General features: G+C 41.7%; 1 protein-coding gene across 2 annotated transcripts in view; it reads right to left on the bottom strand.

Moving 5' to 3' along the window:
* Window positions 1–4,893: 4,893 nt before the first annotated feature.
* PRTFDC1 (phosphoribosyl transferase domain containing 1) overlaps window positions 4,894–24,647 on the bottom strand; it is a 92,254-nt gene continuing 72,500 nt past the window's right edge. For both annotated transcript variants that reach the window (XM_061178572.1, XM_061178578.1), the window contains exons 4-9: window positions 23,623–23,688; window positions 13,937–13,954; window positions 12,517–12,599; window positions 11,985–12,031; window positions 7,575–7,651; window positions 4,894–6,160 (exon numbers count right to left, since the gene is read on the bottom strand). In XM_061178572.1, the coding sequence (XP_061034555.1) occupies window positions 6,113–6,160; window positions 7,575–7,651; window positions 11,985–12,031; window positions 12,517–12,599; window positions 13,937–13,954; window positions 23,623–23,688 (339 nt within the window). In that variant the 3' untranslated portion in view covers window positions 4,894–6,112. The remainder of the gene's footprint in view (window positions 6,161–7,574; window positions 7,652–11,984; window positions 12,032–12,516; window positions 12,600–13,936; window positions 13,955–23,622; window positions 23,689–24,647) is intronic.

Here is a 24,647-nt window from a genome sequence, read left to right as displayed (position 1 = left end):
TTGCTCCGCCGTATGTGGGATCTTCCTGGACTAGGGATCGAACCCGTGTCCCCTGCATTGGTAGGCGGATTCTTAATCACTGCGCCAACAGGGAAATCCTACCTGATGTCATTTTTGAGGCTAGAATAATCCTGATTCCAAAACCAAAGAAGGATAACAGAAGAAAAGAAAATTATAGGACCATTTCTTCTTTGAATGTATTGTAGATGCACAAAAATAGTAGCTAATGAAATCCAGTTGTATGATTACCCAGAGGTCAGTGGGCAGGGCTGAAAATTCCAACCCTCTGATCACTTGTTCTTTGAGGCCATCTAGGGTTCCCACTCAAGTCACCTCATTAGCATAAAGCCAGGTGTGATCAAAAGAGGCTTGTTATAAATAACAAAAGACACTCCTATCACTTTGGATATTCCAAGGGTTTTAGGAGCTCTGAGCCAGGAACCAGTGGGAAAAAAACAAATAGATTTCTTATTCCACACCATCCTTTCTTATACTCATCTAATTGCCATCCGTAAGTCTGCAGACACACTTTCTAGTGTCCATGAACTTAGTCCTGTGTATTGAGTACTGACTCAGGAGTCCAATAGCACTGCTTCAATTTTTGGCTTTGAACAAAGCTGTGTGACCCTGGGTAAGCGATTTAATCTCTCTGATACTCACTTCCTTATCTCTAAAATGGAGATGCCAATTCCTACCTCTGAGTTTTGTGCTAAATATTACATTGAGTTATCCTCAAGTTTTTGCATAGTGCATGATCCACAGTAGTTTCAGCCAAATCTTTCATGAAATGTCAACACACCCAATGCCTGGGCTTGAATCTTGCACAAGATGCTTTGTTATACTCATGACATGTCTCTTTTGAATACAACTATAAGGATTTGTGCAGTTACCCAGTAGCTACGTAGTATAAGTCATTTTCTCAGGCTATTGATGAATATTCTTCACATGGCAGAACCAAAATCCTTACTAAAGATACGACAAATTACGTTGATTTCTTTTTCCAGTCAACCAATTCTGTCATTCAATATTAGGAGATGAGATAAATCAGAGCAGTTTTCATTGTAAAATCCTGTAGGTTAGTACTGAGTAATCTGTTGTTTTTAAAATTGACTTGATGAGTATTGTTTCTAGTATAATGTATGTAACATATACATGTAATTGTTCACCTAGTTACATTCATTGTACTTTAAGGGCCCTTATCCTGAATCACTTTCTTGGCCAAACTATTATGAAACTTTTTCATATAAAAATGGAACTACCAAAATTTCAGTATGAATTTACATCTATAGGGCATTTGTCAAGCAAAAACTACTCTACTGTTTTTTATATTTCAAACTTAAGCACCTTAATAAAAATAAAGCTGCTCTTTCAAAGTCTTCTAATTTATTCCAAATACTCTCAGTGGGAAGACGTGTATTTCTATCTTTGTAATCAAGATGTGCTACTGCCTGGTGTCCTTTTCATCATCTCATATTTTCCCACGTGGCTAGGTAGTATTTTGTAATCTTTAAAAATCTGTGCAAGCAGGCTTGTTTTCAATTATGCATTATGACCACTGGATAATCAACTCTTTCACTAACCTTATTAGTAGGGAAATGTGCAGGGCACATCGTTTTTCTGTGGCAGGTTTCATCTGCAGGTTTCTGAAGATGGCCACAGCAATATATATGCCATTCCGCTTGACCTTCTTACAATATGATGATTATGCTCATCTACCACTGAGTGGTGGCAGTCTATGTTCCTTCCCCTTGAACTCAGACAAATCCCTGTATCTGCTTTGACTCACAGAACATGGTGGAAGTGAGTCTGTCAGATAAGAGGCAATATGGCTTCCACCTGCTTCTCTCTGTCTCTGTCTGCACTTGCCTTGGGAACCCAGCCGCCATGTTGTGAGGAAGCCCAAACCACAAGGAGAAACCACACAGAAGAATTTCAGCCTCAGCTAAGGTTCAGGCTAACAGCCAACATCATCCACTAGACAGGCCTTCAGATCAGAGCTACCCATAGAACGTTCTGCAATTATGGAAATTTTCTGTTTGTGCTAATATGGTAACTTACTACCACGTGAGGCTATTGAGCAATTGTAATGTAGCTAGTGTGAATGAAAAAGTGAATTTTAAATTTCATTTAACTTTAGTTCATTTAAATTTAAATAACTGCACGTGGCTAATGGCTGCCACACTAGACAGTTTAGCCCTCAGCCTTTGAATCTTCCTGCAGAAGCAACAAACATCATGGAGCTGAAAGAAGCCATCCCCACTGTGCTCTCTCCATATTCCTAACTCTTGGAAGCATGCGAGATCATAAATAATTATTGTTGGTTTAAGCCACTCAGTATTGGGGTGATTTGTTACACAGCGGTCAACAATGAATACATTCTACTATTCTGTTTGATTTTTTTTGTTCTCTACAGCGAATAAAGATGCACAAGCCTCTTCCATCTTTTAAAAGGCCTCTAGCTATGGTTTTGTGTCTCTTCTTCTCTTCACAGCCAGGTTTCTTGAACAAATCATCTAAACTTTACCATCCTCACACACAGCTTACTCACTAGTCAACACCCACTAGGATCTGGATACGGATGAGGTCACAGTAACATTAGTTCAGGCTTATTCCTATCACTTGGAAATTGCAGGACTTCAGAACCCACACCCCGTCTCCATGTTCTCCCCTACCTATTTCTGAGCAAAGCTCACCCTGGCAGAAAAAGCCACCCTTTTGTGGATGAGAAATTGCAAAATAATAACCTTTTCTGGTGGCCTAGAAAAAGAAACCCCTTTAAGAAAAAGACACCCCTACCTGAAGGCTGATGCAGTCCATGGCTTGACAAGTGGCGTGTGGGCTGGATTTCAGCTCCTCCTTGTTCCCCTCGGCCAGGCATCCTTGCCTAGGGTACCAGCAGCACGGACGGAACGACCCATGCGGTAGTTGTGTGTCCGGGATGCTCAGCGCTTTCTTACATGTGGCCATCAACATTCCTCTCATGGGCTGCTCTGGTCCCCTGTGGAAGCCTGTAGCCTGTGAAGTCTCTGGAGGGGGCATCTTGTGAAGCGCCCTGGATGTGGACACCCTTCCCAGCCCAAGAACTCCCCTAACTGCAGAAACCTTGGGATCCTCAAACAGAGCTGCTTTCCCAGGACTTCTCCCCACTCTAAAACTGCACCAGGATCCCCAGTGAGATGTGGAGACCAGCCTGGCGGCTCCACTGTGTGGCATGAAGGCTACAGGAAAACAGCTCTTTCTGCTGACATCTTTGCCTTCTTCTCTCCACAGGGTTCAGAACCACTCATGGGGTACGGCTGGGGCCATGGCGCCTCGCGGCCCTCTCCACATGCATCCTCTTTCCTTACTCTGCACACTTCCCAGCATCAAATGTCCCTCCGTGATCCTCTTTTCCCTTCGTGAAACTCACCGGCCCAGTGGTCCTCAGATGCCATCAGGGGATCCAAAGGAACTTTATGATGGTAAACTAAGTATAACTCCCAAATGCTATTTTTTGCCCAAATTAGCCAGACATCTGGGTGGAGAGTGTGGTTTAGGGTTTCAATCTCCTAGAACACAGTAACTCTGTTACAGAAGTGGGGAAACATTTCCACGACAGCAGGTCTTTAGAAGTGGGATGGGTTACCTTCTGTCTCCATTGGGAAAATCCGAGTTCACCACACAGGAGGCTGAGGAAGTGGCTGCTTGTGCTCTGCAAGGCTGTTTTCAGTCTCCGGAGGCCTGAGACGTGGCAAAACAAGTGCTATCCAAAGACATCCAAAGGTTAAACAAGGCACCTCAGGATCTGACCTTCACGCAGCTCACCTTGGGCACAGTACATGGTCCAATATGCGATATATTCCAGTCCAATAGGAAAGGGCCAATCTGCAATGAGGGATTCTGATTTGTTTGAGAGATCCCAAAGTATTACTAAAAGTCTGTTGATTATAACTGAATCCAAATGTTTCCAGGGACACATGCCACACTTTTTTTTTTCCCCACTATTAATCAGCTTTGGAACACTAAATTAATAAATGCATCGGTTGTTAATCAGATGATAAGCTTTTACATTTTTGGTCTAGGTTGAATAAACTCAGTGATACTAAAAAGATTAGAGTGCTCAAGAGAAAAGGAAATACTATTCTTCCCAAGATGATATTCTTGGATATCACTGTCAAAATATGGTCTGACAGGAAAACATTTCAGGAATGATTAAACTTCTTGTTGTGTTTAATGAATTTTTCTTTTTCAGCATTAACTCTCACAAATCCTTCTCAAAATCTTGTGAAGTAGATCAATTTCCTTTCTAATTTGAATAAACCTACAGTCCTCAAAAATGATACTGATGTTTACTAAACTTCGACATTTTAAAGAAAATCTTTCAATAATACATACTTTATGGCTAATTTTATATTTAAAATCAAATGTCTTTGGATTTTTCTAGGTCCTCTGATATAAATGTGGCATAGTGGAAAATTATATTTAGAAGATTAATTTTGATAGTTCAAGAAACTGGCCAGTTAGACCAAATTATCAACCTATAACTTGGATACCAATTTGTCTGTGGAACAAAGCCAGAAGGAATTCCCTTTGCTGGTTTGCCCCTTGCGATAGCTGGGTGTGGTTTATTTTCTTCTCTGACTGGAACAAAGATATGCAGGAAAATCTTCTTTTACAACTAAAATTCCTTGTTTTTACAAACAAGCTTAAGGAGAAAAAAAAAAAAAAGCAGCAGATCAAGCCTGGCTTAATCGTTTGCTTATACTGGTGCATATACTGGATTTTTTCCAGGTTAACAAAAATAAAGCCACAGGGAAGACGTATGCAGTCGTATATTTAAGCTACTGGCTCACACACAGTTTAATGGCTGAAAGTATATAAAAAATATGAAGACGGAAGAAAAACAGTAAGCAGTTATGAGACATAACAAGTTTTCTTATTCTTTATTAGTTTAAAGGAAGCTGGAACCCGATAACAATACACCACATACGGTTCAGAACCAAACAAAGGCTGCTTAGTTATTTATTTTGCATTTGCTCCTTTTAGGAAGTGAGAAAAAACAGCTCTATTGGCACTCAAGTTTATTTTCTATTAAAATCCCCATAAATTAGAAAACCTCTCATAAAACAGTGGAAATGGAAAAAAATGTTATTCAGAAAAAACTTTCTTAAGTATCCTAGTTTTCTATAGCGCGTTGGGTCATGTGATCAGTCTCATAAGGCCACTTAAAAAAATAATTCAACCTCTGTATTCTTCTTTAGGATAATACATAATAGTGTCTTGCCCTCTGATGGAAATACATGAAAAATTCATACTTGCTCAGTTTTGAGCACTGAAAACACTTCTCCTTCCACCCCCGATTTGCTGTTTCTCATGTCCTGCATGAATAAAAGGATGCCGCTTAGAAACCAGGCCCTTGCTGCCATTGTATTTTTTCTAATTAAAATTCAGAGTATTAAACACAGTTGAGTACATCCAAGCATACATGACGTACCGTTATCACATACCGGAAGCTCCAAGCAAGAGCACTGGGCAAAGGCCCATTTCATAACATCATTAAGATTCATTGTACGCTGCTGTTCAGAAAGACTTTGTCAAAGCAGATAATAATGGCCTGTCAGAAGTGCGCAAACAGAAATTTATATTAAATTGTCCTTTCCCTCCTTTATTAGGATGGGAATCTACTTGCAGTTCCAGTACATGGGCTCAGAGGTTCAATAAAAAGGCTTCCAGGTTTTAAGATTGCAAAATATTACCAAAATAAAGTATTAAAAAAAAAGGTAAGTGAAAAATATTTGAGTAACTAGGTGGCGGTATAGTAATCAAGCATAACGACTTTATCAGAACAAAAGAAGGTGTATCTCAGGGGTGCGAAGGCAGTTTGAGTCGAAAGGCAGAGTGTTTAATTTGGAACAAGTCAAATAAAAGGATTGCTTTTTTTTCCTTAAGAACCTTTGGGACTCTTCATGTTATGTTATAATCTCAGAAAAGAAAGCTTGCTCATTAAAAATTTTTTTTCCTTTTAAATCCTGCTGAGTGAACATGCCTGGGAGACAAACTTTACATGCTGGCTTCCTGAGTGTAGTCGTAAGTAGGATGTTATCTGGAGATTCGACGGTGAAAATTTACTTCTTTAGACTCGATACTTTTCTTTGCCGTGTTCATTGATCACACATATGTGCTGAAACAATAAAGGATTTAAATGCATCAGCCTCTTAACAAAATATAATAAGTTCCCTACATATGAATGAGTTCCATTCCGAGTGCGTTCGTAAGTCCAATTTGTTCGTAAGTCCAACAAAGTTAGCCTAGGTACCCAACTAACACAATCGGCTGTATAGTACTGTACTGTGATAGGTTTATAATATGTTCGCATCTTTGAAAGTTCGCAACTTGAAGGTTCATATTTAGGGGACTTACTGTATAAAGTGCAGAAAATGGGATGCATTTAAGAACAGAATGTCATCTCCTACCTGCTTATTGTTCATTTAAATACATATCTATGTATTTATATGTTTATGTACATACATATATGTATAAGCACACACACGCACACATATATGTATACGTGCACATATACGTAAAATCTAAAGAGACCCACTAAAATGCTTGACAAAAGTTTCTTCATTGTTTTAGTTTTGAGCTCTTTTCTGAATCTGGCTCTGTAGGTCTGTAACAACCAGAAATGCTGAGGGTGGTGGAGTATAGTTGGCAGTGGTGGAGATAGATGTGTCCGACTGGTGAATTTACACCTTCTAGGGTGACTAGAGAAAGAGCTGTGCTAAACACAGTACTGACTCTCTTTTGACCCTTTTTGGGTAGCAAGAAATGTGTCAGAAATATTTTGATGGCAAGCAACAGAAATGGTGTTGGGTGAACGTAAGCAAAAGGGGGGGTGTTATCGGTAGGGTACTGGGGTAGCTCGCAGAGGTAGAGGAAGAGCAGAGCAATGAAGCAACTGGAAGGCAGGAACCGGGGTAGCTCCAGACCTCAGCCCACGGCTTAAGCCCAAAATCCCTTGGTCTCTGTGGCGTTTGGTTTAGGTTTCTAAATCCTAGGAGAGAGACACGGACTGGTCCACTTTGGGTAAGATATTTACCTCCAGATCATTCAGCAGTGATAGGGTCATACACTTGGGGGTCCACACTGGGGGTCCATGTCTACATGTTAAAACGATTTCTCCCAAAGGGGGAATAGTTATGAGCTACATGCTGCTGTAATTGGAACCTTCTAGATTTCAAGCACTGACACTAAACAGTTTATTGAATATTGACTGTTAGTATGGTTGAGAGGAGACACAGTTGATGATGATGGAGAAAAATCAGTAACAAGCTATCTTTCTGCTTTTAACTTCCTTATTTCCTTCATACAAAATAGAGACAATCATAATTGCTTCCATCAACCTAATACCTACCTTGCTGGGCAGTGGTGGAAATTCATTGGGATTACGAATGCCAAGTGCCCAGAATATTCCTGACACAGAAGACACTCAATAAATGGCAGCCATCATTACGGCTATTGCAAAAATTTGTTAAATTGATGTCATTGTTAAGTTCTTGTGAAAAGGGGGCTAGGGATTTGCATGCAAGACTTACGTTCAGATCTCTGAAGTATTCATTGTAATCTAAGGCATAACCCACCACAAATAAGTTTGGGATCTCAAATCCAGCATCTGAGCAGAGAGAGGGAGGAAAAAAAAAAAAGGAACACAATTTAAATAACATAAGTATAAAGCCACCATATGCTATTGTTGGCACTTAACCTATGATGACCTTCCATTAGGCAGAAGTAAGTGAGAAAAGTGACAGACAATGCATAGGATGAGCCCAGTAGGACCTGGACCAGAGTGACTCTACTCAGGGAGACAGGACGACCAGCAAACAGACAGTGAAAAATGACTGCACTCCTGGTAGACAGAGCTGAGCAAGGGCTCAGGCAGCCCCGTGGATATCAAGAAGTGTGCGTGAGTCAGGCATGCAGCCCTGCTGTTCCAAAGCAAGCAGTATCCAATGATATCATGCCAAAGGAAACACTGCAAAGCATGAAGTGCAGTTCAAACAGAAGGTATTCCAATGCTGTAATACATGAATAGGGGCACAGGCTGTTGCAATAGGAAGCCATCCTCCCACGGCACTCAGTGTCCTCGGCTGGATAAAGGGCTGGAAAGCAAAACCCGGGAGACAAGATGAGAGGAAAAGGGACTGTTCAGCCTGGGGAAGACAATGCTAAGGGTTACTCTAATGCTAGTCTTTGAGTCCATAATGCAGATGATAGTAATTAGCTCTCTGTCTCCACTGAGGGCAGGATGAGAGTAAATGGATTTAAATGCAGTAGGAGATACTTAGGTTAAGCAAAGGATGAATATATTGAAAGAAAGATGATTTTTATTGAAAAGAATTCTTAAGGAACATATAAGAGCTCTTCTTCTTTAGGTCTTGAAACTATAGCCCAGTGATTTTTCAAATTCTTTCCAGTATTGGGGAATCTTATGTTTATTACGGTATTGCAAACGAGAGATGTACTTACTTACTTTTATGAAACGGTACTTTGGCATAGCCAGTGGACTTACAGCCCAGAGAAATGTATCTCCATCATTGACCATTCACCACCATTTTGGTCCTTCTGACCAAGGATGCTTTCACATGGAGAAACCAACTGGTTCTTGCTCGCAGAAAGTGCTAGAGGTGAGGGACTTATTTTTCTAAGGATTCCATTATGTGTCACTGTTAGGAAGCCTATTTGATCCCTCTAAACTGTAGGTTTCTTGAGAAAAAATAATCAAAGAGAAGAAGCAGAGCAGAAGAAAAGATGTCAGAGGATATAAAAGGTGTCATTGAGCATAAAGGAAAAAGTCAATTACGAGAAAGGACCAAAAAGTACAAAGCCTCAGAAATCCGGGAAGAAAGATAGAACAGAGATTCTGAGCTAGCTAAAAGAATATTAGCAAATCCCAGGAACCCCTGGTTGTAAGGATAATGATGACTTTACAGCGAGCAATGCAATCCTTAAAACAGGCATGGCAACTCAGACTTGGAAAAGTCAATTCAGAAGGCCAAACCTTCTGAGTAAAAGAACGTTGGGGGCTTCCCTGGTGGCTCAGTGGTTAAGAATCTGCCTGCCAATGCAGAGGGCACGGGTTCAAGCCCTGGTCCAGGAAGATCCCCCATGCCGCGGAGCAACTAAGCCCGTGTGCCACAACTGCTGAGCCTGCGCTCTAGAGCCCACGAGCCACAACTACTGAGCCCACATGCTGCAACTACTGAAGCCCGCGTGCCTAGAGCCTGTGCTCCACAACAAGAGAAGCCACCGTGATGAGAAGCCTGCACACCGCAACGAAGAGTAACCCCCGCTCACCGCAACTAGAGAAAGCTGGCGCAGCAACGAAGACCCAACGCAGCAATAGAAAAAAAAAAAAAAAAAAAAGAATGTTGGATCAGGGACTTCCCTGGTGGCGCAGTGGTTAAGAATCCGCCTGCCAATGCAGGGGACACAGGTTCCAGCCCTGGTCTGGGAAGATCCCACATGCCGCAGAGCAACTAAGCCCGTCCAACTACTGAGCCTGTGCTCTAGAGCCCGCGAGCCACAGCTACTGAAGCCCGTGCACCTAGAGCCCATGCTCCACAACAAGAGAAGCCACCACAATGAGAAGCCCGCACACTGCAATGAAGAGTAGCCCCCGCTCGCTGCAACTAGAGAAACCTTGCATGCAGCAACGAAGACCCAACGCAGCCAAAAATAAATAAATAAAAATTAATTAAAAAAAAAAAAAAAAAAAGAACACTGGATCAGTAGGTCAGGAGAACAGCCAGGAATCAGAGTGACCTATCTCTAGCTGGTAAGTGGCTGCAGTTCCTACCCTTATATTTGCAATGGCAGATGCTACTTACAGATGCAGGGCAAGAGTAAAAGCCATGATTGCAACCAGACTGCCTGGCTTCAATACTGACTCTACACTTACAGCTTCGTGACCTTGGCAAGCTCTTTAACCTGGTTGTGTTCAATTTCCTCATCTGTAAAATGGGCACAGCAATAGCACTTACTTTAGAGGAATGTTGCAAGGATTAAATGTGTTAATCTCTGTGTAGCTCTTAGAACAGAGTCAGGCACATCATAATCTGTTACTATGTCTGTGAGAATCTTTCTGTTTTGTAAATAAATTCATTTGCATCTTTTTTTTTTAGACTCCACATATAAGTGATGTCATATGATATTTGTCTTTGTCTGGCTTACTTCACTCAGTATGATGATCTCTAGGTCCATCATGTTGCTGCAAATGGCATTATTTCATTCTTTTTTATGGCTGAGTAATATTCCATTGTATATGTACCACATCTTCCTTATCCATTCATCTGTCGATGCACATTTAGGTTGCTTCCATGTCTTGGCTATTGTAAATAGTGCTGCAATGAACATTGGGCATGTATCTTTTCAAATTATAGTTTTCTCTGGATATATGCCCAAGAGCGGGATTGCAGGATCATATGGTAACTCAAACTCACAGACATAGAAAACAAACTTATGGTTACCAAAAGGGAAAGGGGAGGGGAGAGATGAATTGGGAGGTTGGGATTAACAGATACACACTACTATATATAAAAGAGAGACCCAACAAGGACCTACTGTATAGCACAGGGAACTATACTCAATACTTCATAATAACCCCTATAAGGAAAAAGAATCTAAAAAAGAATATATATATATACACACACACATATATGTGTATAACTGAATCACTGTGCTGTATACCTGAAACTAAGACATTGTAAATCAACTATACTTCAATTTTTAAAAAATTTTAAAAATTAAAAAAATAAATTTCTTACTACCATTAGCTATGATTTTATTAATGCTGTTGCTGTGACACAAGACATTTGTAACTAGTTGGATATGTCTGAAGTGCATGTCTTTCAACTTCAGTTGAAATCTTCTCTATACCGTATCTTACATTATTTCCTTAGAAGATTTCTGTTTATTAACCTTGTTGGACCTTAACTATATCCAGATTACATTCCCCAAGCCAATAACTGGACAGGGACATGCTACTGGGTCTATCTGGCCAGAACTGACATTGTCTAGATTTAATACACCCCGCGTAGGAATGAAACTTGTTTTTAGAATAAAGAATCACTGGTTCAGTGTCACTGGCACATTACCCATCCCTAGTGTGCTTCTTGTGCTTATGTTTGTTCAGCTTGCTGATGAGAACTGCAGCCAAATTATCCCAGAGGCTTGAGTGCAAATGTAAGTCGTAAAAATCAAGCCGAAGTCTGCCTATGCAAGTGAAAAAAATATCGCCTCTACTGTTAGAATAATAAATAATCAAGCAGCTTGTTTATCCTCTCTGGCATTAGAACTATTCGTATCCTGGGGAGGAGGGAGGAAAGTGCCTTAGATGAGGAAAGTCCTTCAGAACATGTGTCTGAACTCAAGTGTGAAGATGGTATCTAGAGATATTTGCTCTGTTAATTCTCTGTGTTATTATACTTGTGTTTGAAGGTGGTGGAGAGGTGTCTCATATTTCCCCTTCGGTGCTAAAATTCAGGCTTGCTGAAGGTCAGCACTGTGCATTGTCCGCTCACAGGTCCTGGAGACAGTAGAACACCTCTCAACCTTCCCAGTGCCTCTCTGTGTCCAACTGGTGGGGACAGAGGCCAAGGCAGGAATCCTGTGCATCCAAGTCAGCCCAGGAGGCGGTCACGTCTCCCTCTACCCCCTGAAACCAATTTAGCTGAGTTCTTAGGAGTGAAGGTACTATGGAAAACCTAAAAATAAAAACATTCAGTGTACACAACACAGTTCCTGGGAAAGATGCAAATTAGAAAATGAAAACCTCTGGTTGTAGAGGGTTCTATTGCTGGGGAGACCACAGACCATTTATGGGACCATCAAATCTTTATAGCTTCCGTTTCACAAGAATGCCAACAACTAGGAAACCAAAGATTCTGAAATACAAAACACCACCACCAGCCAACAAACAACCAAAAAAAACCCCCCAAAACACTTACAGTCAGGTCTAAAGCCATCACTTCTAGGTGTTCTCTTCACCAACAAACTACCATTAAAAGAGAAAAAAAAAAGCTTTAGTGATCCAGATGAAATGTTTGTGAATTGCAAATAGAATTGAAAACCATTAAAATATATATTTGAAACGTGCATTTTTTTTCCCTCGGGCACATGGGGCATGAGCACAGCCCTCAAATTCCCTCCTGCGGCACCTCATCAGTGAGATTCTGGATAAAAGGAAGGGAGAGGGGCGCGGGCACTGGGGCTCTGCCAGCTGCTCCTGGAAACAACTAACAGAGGCATCGGAAAGAGGGGCTCAGACACACAGCAAAGCATGTCCTCTTCCCTTTCCTCTCTCTCAGGCTAGCGGTCAAATGGGCTGTTTGTTCAGTATGGTCAAACCATAACACTCCAGGGCAAAGGGTCAGTGGTGTGGAATTGACTGCACTCATTGGAAACAGCTTCCTGTGTTAGCATCCCTCTCGTGCTGGTTTGGAAAGATAGAAACAGCGGTGATGTGAATGTGGTACTCACCTAGCGACCTTAATCATGTTGGGCTTGTATTTCTCTATGCTACCGAGCAATGCTTTCATGGTCCTCCCAGTTCCGACAACATCCTTTGCAAAGAGGACAGACAAATTCAACCAAATGCCTTTGGGTTGCATTAAAAGGCGTTTCATCCAGACAGATGATTCTAGTCCTTATTAATAATGCATCATAATTAGAACTGCCATCAAATTAGAGTAAAAGTAGGAGGCAGAGCCGGTTATATTTTTTAGACAGGTGTTTCCTTCTGGAAGCTGGGTTTGGGGGGGATATATTGGTGACTATTTCCTCCTAGAATCCTTGAGCTGTGTTGAAAGGCTAAATTCAGCCTCTGGAAAGCACGTGGGGCCCTTTATTGAGTGCATTTGGACTTGTGCACGTGCATTCAAGGACTAAGTTTGGCCCTGAGGTTATGTAACACAGCACAGGACGCATGAATTTTCATGGACTTGGGATGTACATCTGAATACACTGAATGGATAAATGCCTTCCCCCCTTGCTCTCCTCACTTAATAGGAGATTCTATGGCTGGGAAGTGAGATGTGTCTGGGCAGCAGCTGGGGACAGCCTGTGAGTTCTGAGGGCGCGAGGCTGTGAGGCTCACCCCTGCTGATGAGCTACCGCACAATTAGAGTAGAATGCGCAGCCGAGATTGATTGTCCGTGGGGCAGAAATCAGCTGCCAGGAGCTGACTGTCAAAACAACAGGTCTGAATTTAGCCAGGGCTGGGCCATGCATTTGGCTAGAGGGTCTACTTCATGGGTTATGTCTGAGGCAGAACTGCAGATACATGTGGCACACTCAGGCAAGTGTAACCAAAGCTTGAAAACAGCTTCCCTGAAGTTTTGCCAGCTGATAAGACAGGCCTGCTGGGCTACAGGACCCGTTCTTTCTTTCTTTTCTTTCTTCTTTTTATGTTTTAAACAGAAAAACAAATTAAATTATAGATTTCCCCTGGATAGCAAATTTTTAGATTGATTCTATTTATGATTTGGATGCCGAAGGGAGAATTGTTCCAACTCATTAGAGGACATTAGCAAGAACACTGAATTAAGGGTGAAGAGAGTTCTAACCTTGGTTTTGCTATTAAAAAATTTTGGTTCTGTGGGCTAGTTTTCTTTTCTGTGAAAATGTCTGATTCACAAATAGGTATAAGAACCAATTTAGACATGGGTGGCATTAGATATAAAACCGGATGAAGTACCATGCAACTATTATTGCAACGCTTCCATTCTAAGTTATTTCAAGCCAGTGATTCTAGTTGACTCCTATTCTGTAAATCTGAAGAGCCCTAAACACAGTGGGAATTCAATAAACCCTTGGCCAGTTTGATAACAAGTTCTATATTTCGAAACTCACCATTAGATTCTTTCAGCTTCCAAGTATGGATAAAGAAAAGTCAGCTTACCTCGACAATGAGGACATTCTGAAATAAAAAAACAAAACAAAACAAAAAACACAACTATTTAGAATATGAGGCAAATCTGGCTCATAAGATAAACACAGTTTGCTGAGAGTTAGAATTTCACAATTAGCTTAGCTGGTCCTCCGCCGTCCATCTAACCCGAATGTTTGGAGGTAATCTAGGCTTCCAGCTTCATTTTAACAGTCTTTCTGGAATTACTGAGTGCTGCAATATTGGTGTCTGTACAGGTACAGTCATTTTATTCATTAAATCCATCAAAGGATCTTAATTTTATCATTAAAACATAAGATTATTTTGTCCGTTTTTAAAATAGGTCATGCCCATGGTATCCCCCGTGCATCACACTGACAGAGAAGTCCCCTTGGTATCCTGAACGCATTTGCTATATTCTTAACCATCAACCCATCACAGCTAGTTAGGGTGTGCATTTTTAGTTTGATTGAGGCTGATCAACCATGCCTATTAAACCAACCAGAATACTGGGAGAATACTTGGTTAATTTAATGTCTTAGTTCACAATCTCTTTTTGTTTCAATCTTATAATGAAAACGCTTTTTAAACTGTTAGTCTGCATTCTTGCCTAATTAAATAAAGTGCACTGAACATAATTAAATCTGTTTTTTTGAAAGCTCAGAGCCTTGCAAAACAAGAGTCATCCTTGAAGTGATTAGTTTCAACTACAAGATATAGTGGTGGCTGGGAAGTGGGATTTGTATAGGCACAAATCCAGAGATATAGTGTCAAAATTAATTACATACATTTAAAAAATCAAGGTAGGGCTTCCCTGGTGGCGCAGTGGTTGAGAATCTGCCTGCCAATGCAGGAGACACGGGTTCGAGCCCTGGTCTGGGAAGATCCCACATGCCGCGGAGCAACTAAGCCCGTGTGCCACAACTACTGAGCCTGCGCGTCTGGAGCCTGTGCTCCGCAACAAGAGAGGCCGCGATAATGAGAGGCCCACGCACCGCGATGAAGAGTGGCCCCCACTTGCCGCAACTAGAGAAAGCCCTCGCACAGAAACGAAGACCCAACACAACAATAAATTAATTAATTAATTTAAAAAAAAACAAAAAAAGTGTCAATTCTAAATTCTAAAAAAAAAAAAAAAAAAAAATCAAGGTAATGCATACACATGATGAAAATCAAATAGAAAAGTCTAAAGATTTTCTAGATGTTGATGTGTTTCTAACTGTTAAAAGTATTTTAAAATGCTTATGTATTTTATATTAAAGTTATCATGACATTGTACATTATGCATAGCCAAAGTATTAGCACCTCTAACAAAAATGGCAATAATTTATTTCTTTTTTCATTTTTTCCATTTGATCGAGATATAATTGACATACTCCACTATGTTAGTTTAAGGTGTACAGCACGATGGTTTGACTTAGATATACTGTGAAATGATTACTGCAATGAATTTAGTCAGCAGCCATCCTCTCACGTAGATACGATACAAAGAAAAAGCAAAAGAAGCAAAACCATCTCTTCTTTGTGATGAGAAGTCTTAGGGTTTACTCTTTTAATAACTTTTACATATATTGCTCAGTAGTGTTAACTAGAGTTACCATGCTGTACGTACGCTACACCTCTAGACTTACCTGACTTACAGCTGGAAGTTCGTGCTTTTTGACCAGCTTCCTCCAACTCCCCGGGCCCACACCCTGCCTGTGGTAACCACCGATCTGACCTTTCTTCCTGTGAGTTTGGCTTTTGTTTTGTTTTATTTTGTTTTAGATTCCACATATAGCTAAGATGACACAGTATTTGTTTTTCTCTGTCAGACCTATTTCACTTAGCGTAATGTCTTCAAGGTCCATCCACATTGTTGAAAATGGCAAGATTTCCTTGTTTTTTTTTTTAATGGCTTAATAACATTCCACTGTATATGTATACCGCACTTCTTTATTCGACAGTATTTTCTTTTTTTAAAATCAATTATTTATTATTATTATTTTTAAATTATTTACTTTTGGCTGCGTTGGGTCTTCGTTGCTGCGCAGGCTTTCTCTAGCTGCGGCGAGCCAGGGCTACTCTTCATTGTGGTGCGCGGGCTTCTCATTGCGGCGGAGCACGGGCTCTAGGCGCACGGGCTTCAGTAGTTGTGGCACGTGGACTCAGTAGTTGTGGCTCGTGGGCTCTAGAGCGCAGGCTCAGTAGTTGTGGCGCATGGGCTTAGTTGCTCCACGGCATGTGGGATCTTCCCAGGAGCGCAGGCTCAGTAGTTGTGGCGCATGGGCTTAGTTGCTCCACGGCATGTGGGATCTTCCCAGACCAGGGCTCGAACCCGTGTCCCCTGCATTGGCAGGCAGATTCTTAACCACTGCACCGCCAGGGAAGCTCCTTGACAATAATTTCTTAATATCATATAAACCTAGTACATATTTAAATTTTCCCAGTTGTCCTTCAGATGGCTTTTGTTGTAGTTGGTTTGTCTAATCTAAGACCATGCACTGGATCTTTAATCCCTTTTAATTTAGAATAGTCTGTAACAATACAGAGGACTTTCTGAGTTCTGCAGAGTACTAAAAAAGTAGAATTATTTACAGGCTCCTAAATGATGGGCACGGAATACGAGTATAGAAAAACCACCTGCTCTTGAAAGGGAACTAAGCAGAAAACTGGAGTTCTTTAGTGAGTTCTACAGAGCAGTCACTACATATACCTTTATTTTCCTTTCTAGAACATCAACAGTGTTTTCAAACTCTTTCATTAGTGGTATATGGATTGACTCCTGGATTTTTAGTGGCCTGCCTGTTGTGTGAAAAGCGCACCTCCGAAAACAGCAATGCTTTTAGTACCTTTGGAAGATTGGCTCTGCCTTGCAAAACCCTCCTTGAGTAGAGAGAAAGTGACTACCCCAACTTTGGAAGCATTTTCAGTATTGTCCAAGAGAACTAATCTCTTGATACTTTAATGGACCAAGATTAGCTCCACAAGCTAAGAGACAAAGACTAACTCATCTTTATATGATCATGATGTAACATGGAGACTGGTATGTAGTAGGGGCTCAGAAAACTGCCCGTGGAACAAATCAACAATTCTGACCTTCTTTCTTTCTCTGGTTCATTATACTTTTGACACATCCCCTCCATTTTTCTCCTTAATGATGTATAATCCCTCCTTAACTGAGCTATTATTAGTGTCTATTGCTTTTAATTTTGCTTTAAGAAATCTTCTAAAATTCCCATTTTCTTGAGTGGGCAACCTTGGGAATTTTTCAGAACATACTGTGCCTCCCTTAAACACTTCCAATCTGCTAACTCTAATCACTGAATCTGAGATGTTCGCCAGTCACCATCTCAGTCATCTCATCACACCTAGCTCATTTCCTCCCAGAAAGCCAGTAAAATCTGTAGCTTGGGAACCGCAGGCAAAAATCCTATGGGGACTCTCCAGAGTGTGTCCTCTCTTTGCTATTGCATGATCCTGATCGAAGCTAATCCCATCGGGTTTCCTAAAGAGAAAGAAAGGAAGGAAGAAAGAGAAGAAGAAAAGAAAGAAGGAAAGAGTTATGCACATCTAAATGGTTTTCTTAAATAGGTTATTCCTTTCAGTCTTTCAAAACGCACAACGGTCAGCACACCACAGTCTAATCTGCAGCAACGTGTTTTTGTGGCTGTGGTCACACCCAGCAGAGGGATGATGGCAGGAATGATGGTGAGCTGAGCGTGCACAGGAGTGTGAATATAAACCCCATGGAGAAAGGCATGCGGTCCAGCGCTCCACTTTATGTGATAATTCACAAAATTGCCAGAATCGTCAGTCGGTGGGCATTTCCGTTATTGTTCTCAGCCTAGTCAGATGCAATTTAAAAGGAATGATTTAAACAGTTAAGGCAGCCAAGGAGGAAATGTTGGCAGGTTCCGATGCTTCACTCTGGCATTTGATTAGAAACTTACTTGGGGTGGGGTGGCACGTCTCCTGAAATCTTGCACTTAACCTGCACATCTGTGTTTTTCCATTGCCGGATTTGGGCCTGTTTCCATGCGTTTGGTTTTATTCCACCCTTTCAGAGATTTCTCTTGAACATGAATAAAATCGTCTTGCTTTGATGGATACACACATTTTATGAAGTGCCAGGATTAAATCAACTTTGAAAAAAATCAGCCAGAGAGCGCATTGTGCAGACAGCTTAAACACACCAAGTGAAATGCTTTTAATGCTGTGAGCTGAAGGGGCCACTGAACTGAATCATTGAGGGCTCCCTGTATTCAACTGCCGTGACCTACTTAGAACCATGACGCAGCCAGCCTTTCTTGGGAGTTTTCCTCCTTTTGCTTTAAAAAAAAGAATGGAGGAAGGAAGGGAGGGAGGGAGGGAGGAAGGAAGGAGAGAGAAGGGAAGGAAGGAAGGGAGGGAAGGAGGGAGGGAGGGAAGGAAGGAAGGGAGGGAGGGAGGGAGGAAGGGAGGGAGGAAGGAAGGAAGGAAGGAAGGAAGGAAGGAGACAGAAGGGAAGGAAGGGAGGAAGGAAGGAAGGAAAGAAGGAAGGAAGGAAGGAAGGAGAGAGAAGGGAAGGAAGGAAGGGAGGGAGGGAGGGAGGAAGGAAGGAAGGAGAGAGAAGGGAAGGAAGGGAGGAAGGAAGGAAGGAAGGAAGGAAAGAAGGAAGGGAGGGAGGGAGGGAGGAAGGAAGAAGAGGTAATAAAAGAAGCCAAGAAACAGAAAGGAGCACAGGAGCTGTCTAGAATCTCCCTTTCCTAAACATTTTAACTTGCACATCTATAGACGACTTAAGAAGGTACATAGTACAGTTATGGGGTTTACAATGCATGGAAAATTATACAGGTGATTTTCCCATGTTTTTAAAAGTCCTTCTATAAACAAATTTGATTTAAAAAAATCCTTTCTAACCCTCCCTCTTTCAGAACTCATTGAACTCCTTCCTGCCCCTTCGGAGAGGGCTATTCCTTCTGTTTCACCCCCTACTTCATTCCTGTAGTTCAAGTGCTCCAATCAATCAATCAATCAAGTGGACAATCAAGTGGTCTCCTAACTGGTTTCTCTACCTGGAGTCTCTCCCTTCTTTCAGTTGATTCTACCCTCCCATCAGGTGCACTTTCCCCAAAACACAGCTTCATGGTGTCACCACGGCTCAGCAACTTTTGCGGCTCTTTGCTTTTCCGAGCAAGTTACACTAGTTATTCAACACATTCTATGAACCAAATTCAGTCGACATTTTCAGTTTTTCAAATTATCGTTTTCCTATTTTTGACTGATTTCCTTCAGTCACACTGGGCCACTCCTGTCCTCTGGCTCTGCTATTCCCTCCCCTTCCTCCCCCTTTCCACACGCTAATCTCTCTCCCTCTTCGGTGCTATTCCCAGACGTTCTGGTCCCAAGTAAAACCTCACCCTCTTCTCTCTAAGACGATTACAGTCCTAAGGAATCATTCCTTCTCTGGATTTCTTTAAGCTCAAGGAAACAGTCGTGGGTGGAAAGAATCCCTGAAGTTCTTCTCTGGGTACCGAGCATTAACAAAAAGGCGGCCTGAATAAGTTCATGGCAGAGTAATAATATAATGATAAGTATAACTTCAATGTAAATTTGTTGATTAAGAAATTGTGTGATTACTCTATGAGAAGGGATAAGTTAGCTGATGGCTTGTAACAACCCTTCCAACGTAGATATTCACCCAAAGCATCTTCCATCCCAGGCAGACACTTATTGCAGTTTCAGACTTTCTTCTACCACCATTGATAAAAGGACCCACTCATTGTTGGGTGCCTTTTCCTTTTAAGTTTTTTTCCCAGCTGGTGTACATTCTGCATGATGGAAAAACTCTGAAGGGCCTCTGAATTTTTTTTTCTTTTTCTTTTTCTTTTTTCAGCCACTCTGCGTGGCCTGCAGGATCTTAGTTCCCCGACCAGGGAGCCAACCCGCGCCCCCTGCATGCGAAGCGCGGAGTCTTAACCACTGGACCACCAGGGAAATCCCTGAAATTTATTTTTAAAGTTCTCTCAAACTCTTAATGGATAGCCTTTTCTGAAATGCTGAAGAAGGGATGAGCAGAGCAGGCCATATGAATGCCTTTATCCTTTTAAGGAAAAGGAAATTCCAAAGGTTAAGTGAAATTTTTTTCATCCTCCACCTCAGGTGTGTAGCACTCACCAACTCCGTCTAGCCTGGACTCTCTTGGGACACTGAAGCCCTTCTGCTTCTACAGAGAGAATGTCCCCTCACTCGACATCACTCATCCAATTCCCAACCAAACCAGCTGGGTGATCGTCCTTCCGTGTGACCAGGTGGGCTTCTATTTACCCTTTCCTTCTGCCATGTCCACCCGTTCCCAAACTTAATTGAAGAGGTCTTTCGGATTTCTGTCTAAGAGAAAGAAGAGCCTGCACTCACTCGATCACCAAATACTTATGCCGACCTGTTGCGGACTAGGTGCCATGCACGATGCTGGGACAGAATGGTCCCTGCCCCCATCACACTGACATCCTGGTGGGGGAAATAGGCAAATAAAAAAAATAAGCCCCAAATAAACACCGGAAATTATGGAAAGGGCTTCAGTGGAAACGGGGTGGGTATAGAGACTTAATGGAGAATGTGGGGTGGGGGGACGGCTAGAGGGGAAGAGCTTGTGCTCATTTCAGACCGAGAGTCGGGGAAGGCCCCCCTTACACGGGAGCCTTTAGGCTGAAATCTGACGGATAGGAGGAAAATGGATTCCAGGTGGAGGCAACGGCTTGTCCGAGGTCTTGGCAGGAAGGAGCTTAGCCAGCGTGCTTACGGCACTGTGAGGTGGAGGTGAACGCTGTACCGTGATGTTGGGAGGGAGACAGCGCCAGATCACGCGGGTCTTTGAGGCTGTGAAAAGGAGGCCGGACTGTAATCTCAGAGCACTGGGTTGCCAGGTAAAATACAGAACATCCAGATACATCTGAATTTCAGATAAAGAACAACTTTTTAGTTTACGTGTGTTCCAAATATTGCATGGGACACACTTACGCTGAAAATTTATTCATTGTTTATTTGAAATTCAAATTTAACTTGGCATCCTGTTTTTTGCTTTGTTTTTTTTTTTTTTTTTTTTTTTCACTAAGTCTGACAACCTTAATTGACAGGCTGCTGAAAGGTTTTCAGTAGGCAAGTGATGTGATCCAATCTGTATTTTAAGAAGATCCCTTTGACTGCTTCTTGGAGAATGGTTTGCAGGGTGGCATAGTTAAGTGAAGCTAAGTTCAGGGAGACTGGTTAGGCTTTCACAGCAGCTCAGAAGAGGGACAGAGCTAGTCTCGCCCTAGAGACTAGTCTTCTCAAACTTTAATGTGGATAGGAATCATCTCGGGGATCTTGTTAAAATGAAGATTTAATTCAGTAGATCTGGGGTGGGATCTGAGATACTACATTTCTAATAAGCCTCCAGGTGGTGCTGACCTTGCTGGTTTCTAGACCAAGGGTCAGCAAACTATGGCCCATTGGCCAAATCTGGCCTGCCGCCTGTTTTTGTAAATAAAGTTTTATTGAAACACAGCCATGTCCATTGGTTTCCATTTCATCTATGGCAGCTTTCTGCTTTCATGCTATGATGGCAGAGTGAAGTCGTTAAACAGAAGACTGTATGGGCCACAAAACTGAAAAATATTTACTATGTGGCCCTTACCTGGAAAGTTTATCTGATGCCTGCCCTAGACCACACTTTGAGTAGCAAGGTCTAGATTTGGATGGTTACCATGGAGATGGAGAGTCATAGGCAGATTCAAGATATATTTGAAAGCACAGAGTGTGGTCTACACTGGTTCATTAAACATTCCCTTCTGACATGAGCCTAGGGACCCCGAGCTGCATGTCGAGACAGCTGAGAACCTGATTATCAATGGTGATTCATCTTGAAAACATTTACCCAAGAAGCCCAAGGGGTTCTACTCGGCACACCTTTGAATGTATATAGAAATGCGTCTATGCACACACGGAGAGTGGAAAGACACCACATAACAGCACCTGGTAACCTGGACGAATCATTTGTCATGCTAGCAAAAAACTGAAGCCCACTCCTGCTCGGACTTACTGCTGGCTGGTTTCCATTTTTCCTACCTCAACTTCTATGATCTCTACTTTCTCATGATGGGGGTGGTCTTTGCAGTAATTGTAGGTGGGGAAACTGAGACACGGCCTTGTTACCTCCTCTGCTCACTCCACCCCCAGTAAGAAACTACCCTTTCCTCAATTTCCTCTCTCTCTCTTTTAAAAAAATTATAACCTTTATCCTATCTCTTAAAGGAAGGGAATATCCAGTGCTCACTTAAGAGGGAAAATCACTTTAAAACAAAATAGAAGATGATTTTAAAAGGCAGGAGAGAAAGACTACACTTTTTCTGTGCAAATTTTTTCTTGGCATTCCTTCGGGATTCTTGGAGTTGCCACATTGACATTTTCCATGGTAAATGCACAAGGTACGATAATTCTCTTGTGTAATAAACTTACAAGGCAGTGTCATACAACAGAGTACTAAAATGACTTATCATTTAAAGACCACGCCAGGGTTGTTAGAAGTTATGAATTTCTGGAAATTGCTTTGAGTATTTTATCTTTCTAGGATAAAATACTCAAATATCAAATAATATTTTATACACTGATGTAGTAACATTAAATGGTGGCCATGTGATACATACATTAACACCAACAAGTTAATTCCAATTTCTGTGAAGCACAATTTCCTACTAGATAGCAATTTAACACTCAGATGCTATGCTATCTTCCGAGGAGAGGGAAGTAAGCTGTTCTGTAGTTAGTCCTTGTGGCGCTGCAGTGTTCCTAGTGTTATTATACCTTTTTTTAAAAAATTAAGTGTGGCTGCTCTTTCTTTCCCCATGTGGGCATTGCAAAACAATAACAACTGCAAATATGAGAGATTAAGCTTGTATAATAGACTGATCCGTTTTACTTAGAAAGCTGAAGTTGCTCAGGGATAATGAATACAAGATACGTCAGCAGAGGTGAACAAAAACAAATTCTGTGTCGCTTTCATTCACGGCAAAACTTGCATTTCAGATCACATTTGCACAAAGACCATCTGCTGGATGAAACAACTCTTCCTTCCCAAATGCATGGATTTATGTCAGAATCCAAACAGGTTTTCACTTTATTATTAAGCACTGGCAGGTTTGGAACTCCAAGTTACCATCGGAGATGTCTGCCTCATGATCTCCTGGGCTACATTCTTTTTAATGTGGGGAAAAAAGGCAAAGTGCTGAAAAATGAAAAAAATCTCCAGATATCCTTTTTTTATTCCCTGCCTAAATTTTAAACATTTCAACAAACCTGTTTCAATGTCTTACTGAAGTGCTTAGGTGCTGAGGCACAGATGAGAGGAGAAAAGCAGACAAATAAAGGAAAAGTCTTCCCTTTCAGCCTGAAAGGGTGAGTAGGAAAAGAAAGAGAAGAAGGAATGCTAAGGGGTTTTGTAATGTGAGGTTGTCTGAAACAAAATTGGAAGGAAGCCTGGAGACGAAAGTTTCGGTTCGCATCAGGTCTTGGAAGCATGATAGAAGGAGTGTTTTATAAAAGAAGAAATCATTAAAAGGATTCACACATCCATTTGCATGAATTAGCAAACCCGGGAGAGTGCCTAAAATGGACTACAGCGCTGACCTGAAATGAAGGTCACTGATTTCCCCACAACCTCAATGCCTCAGTGTGCACAGAGCAAAGTTACATGAACGAACCTTTCCAGCCAGTGTTGAGAGATCATCACCTCCAATTATCTGCATCTCGCCCATGGACTGGTCGTTCTAAAAGAAAAAGGGGAGACAATATTTTACTGTACAAGAAAACCTTTAAAGCACGTTTCCCTGTCTACCCGGCCAGTGGCGAGACTGCGCCTTACAAATATAGCACAAATAGCTGGTACAGATTCATGGTTGCCTATGGTTACCAAGAGCCACTCTCCTGCCACTGTGCTTGAGACAAAGCACTCTAATGGCTGGCGGGCGAGTCTGTGTGGAGAGGGGATGGAAGGAGTAGAGAGAGGACAAGCAAACCTAATTTTGGGACAAAAAAACTATGGAAGGTGCCTGAACCTATTCTGAGACAGATGGAACTGGAGGAGACAGTCATGCTCCTGAACTTCCCTGGGGTGAGGGGGGGCTACGGTAGCCCCAGGAGGGGCCTAGCATTAGTCAGCTGTGCCAACGGGCCTCAGTTACAGCCCTGCAGTGGGGAACAATTAGACTGGTTCCCAGAGACGTTAGAGACCCCCTCTACTCCCTACCAGCGCTGGTCCAATCCCTCATCTGGTGTTGAGGGCAGTTCTAACAGGCCAAGGCTCAAGAACTATTACAGTCAGACCTTCAGACATGGATGATGAAGCCTTAGGAACTTTCTGCAGTTCCAGGAATATGAGACCCAGAACCCCATTTAGAAGACGTTATCACAGTACCTTGTAATAACATATAATGGAAAAGAATCTGAGAAAGAATATATATATCTGAATCACTGCTGTACACCAGAAACTAACACAACATTGTAAATCAACTATACTACAATTTAAAAAAAAAAGACTTTTCACTCAAATCCTATTAGGGGTTATGAGCATTCCTTTTCACAATATTTATATACAGGACATTATCCTGTCCCAGTTAAACCACACACACACACACACACACACACACACACACACACACACACACAGAACAAAATATGGATTGTTCCTTAGTATAAATATCACAATAGAATAACATGGGGGCAGAAT

This window comes from Eubalaena glacialis, chromosome 2 (genome assembly GCF_028564815.1).
Source record: "Eubalaena glacialis isolate mEubGla1 chromosome 2, mEubGla1.1.hap2.+ XY, whole genome shotgun sequence".
Classification (NCBI taxonomy): domain Eukaryota; kingdom Metazoa; phylum Chordata; class Mammalia; order Artiodactyla; family Balaenidae; genus Eubalaena; species Eubalaena glacialis.
Note: the sequence above shows the minus strand (reverse complement) of the source record. Positions and strands in the feature narration are given on the sequence as shown.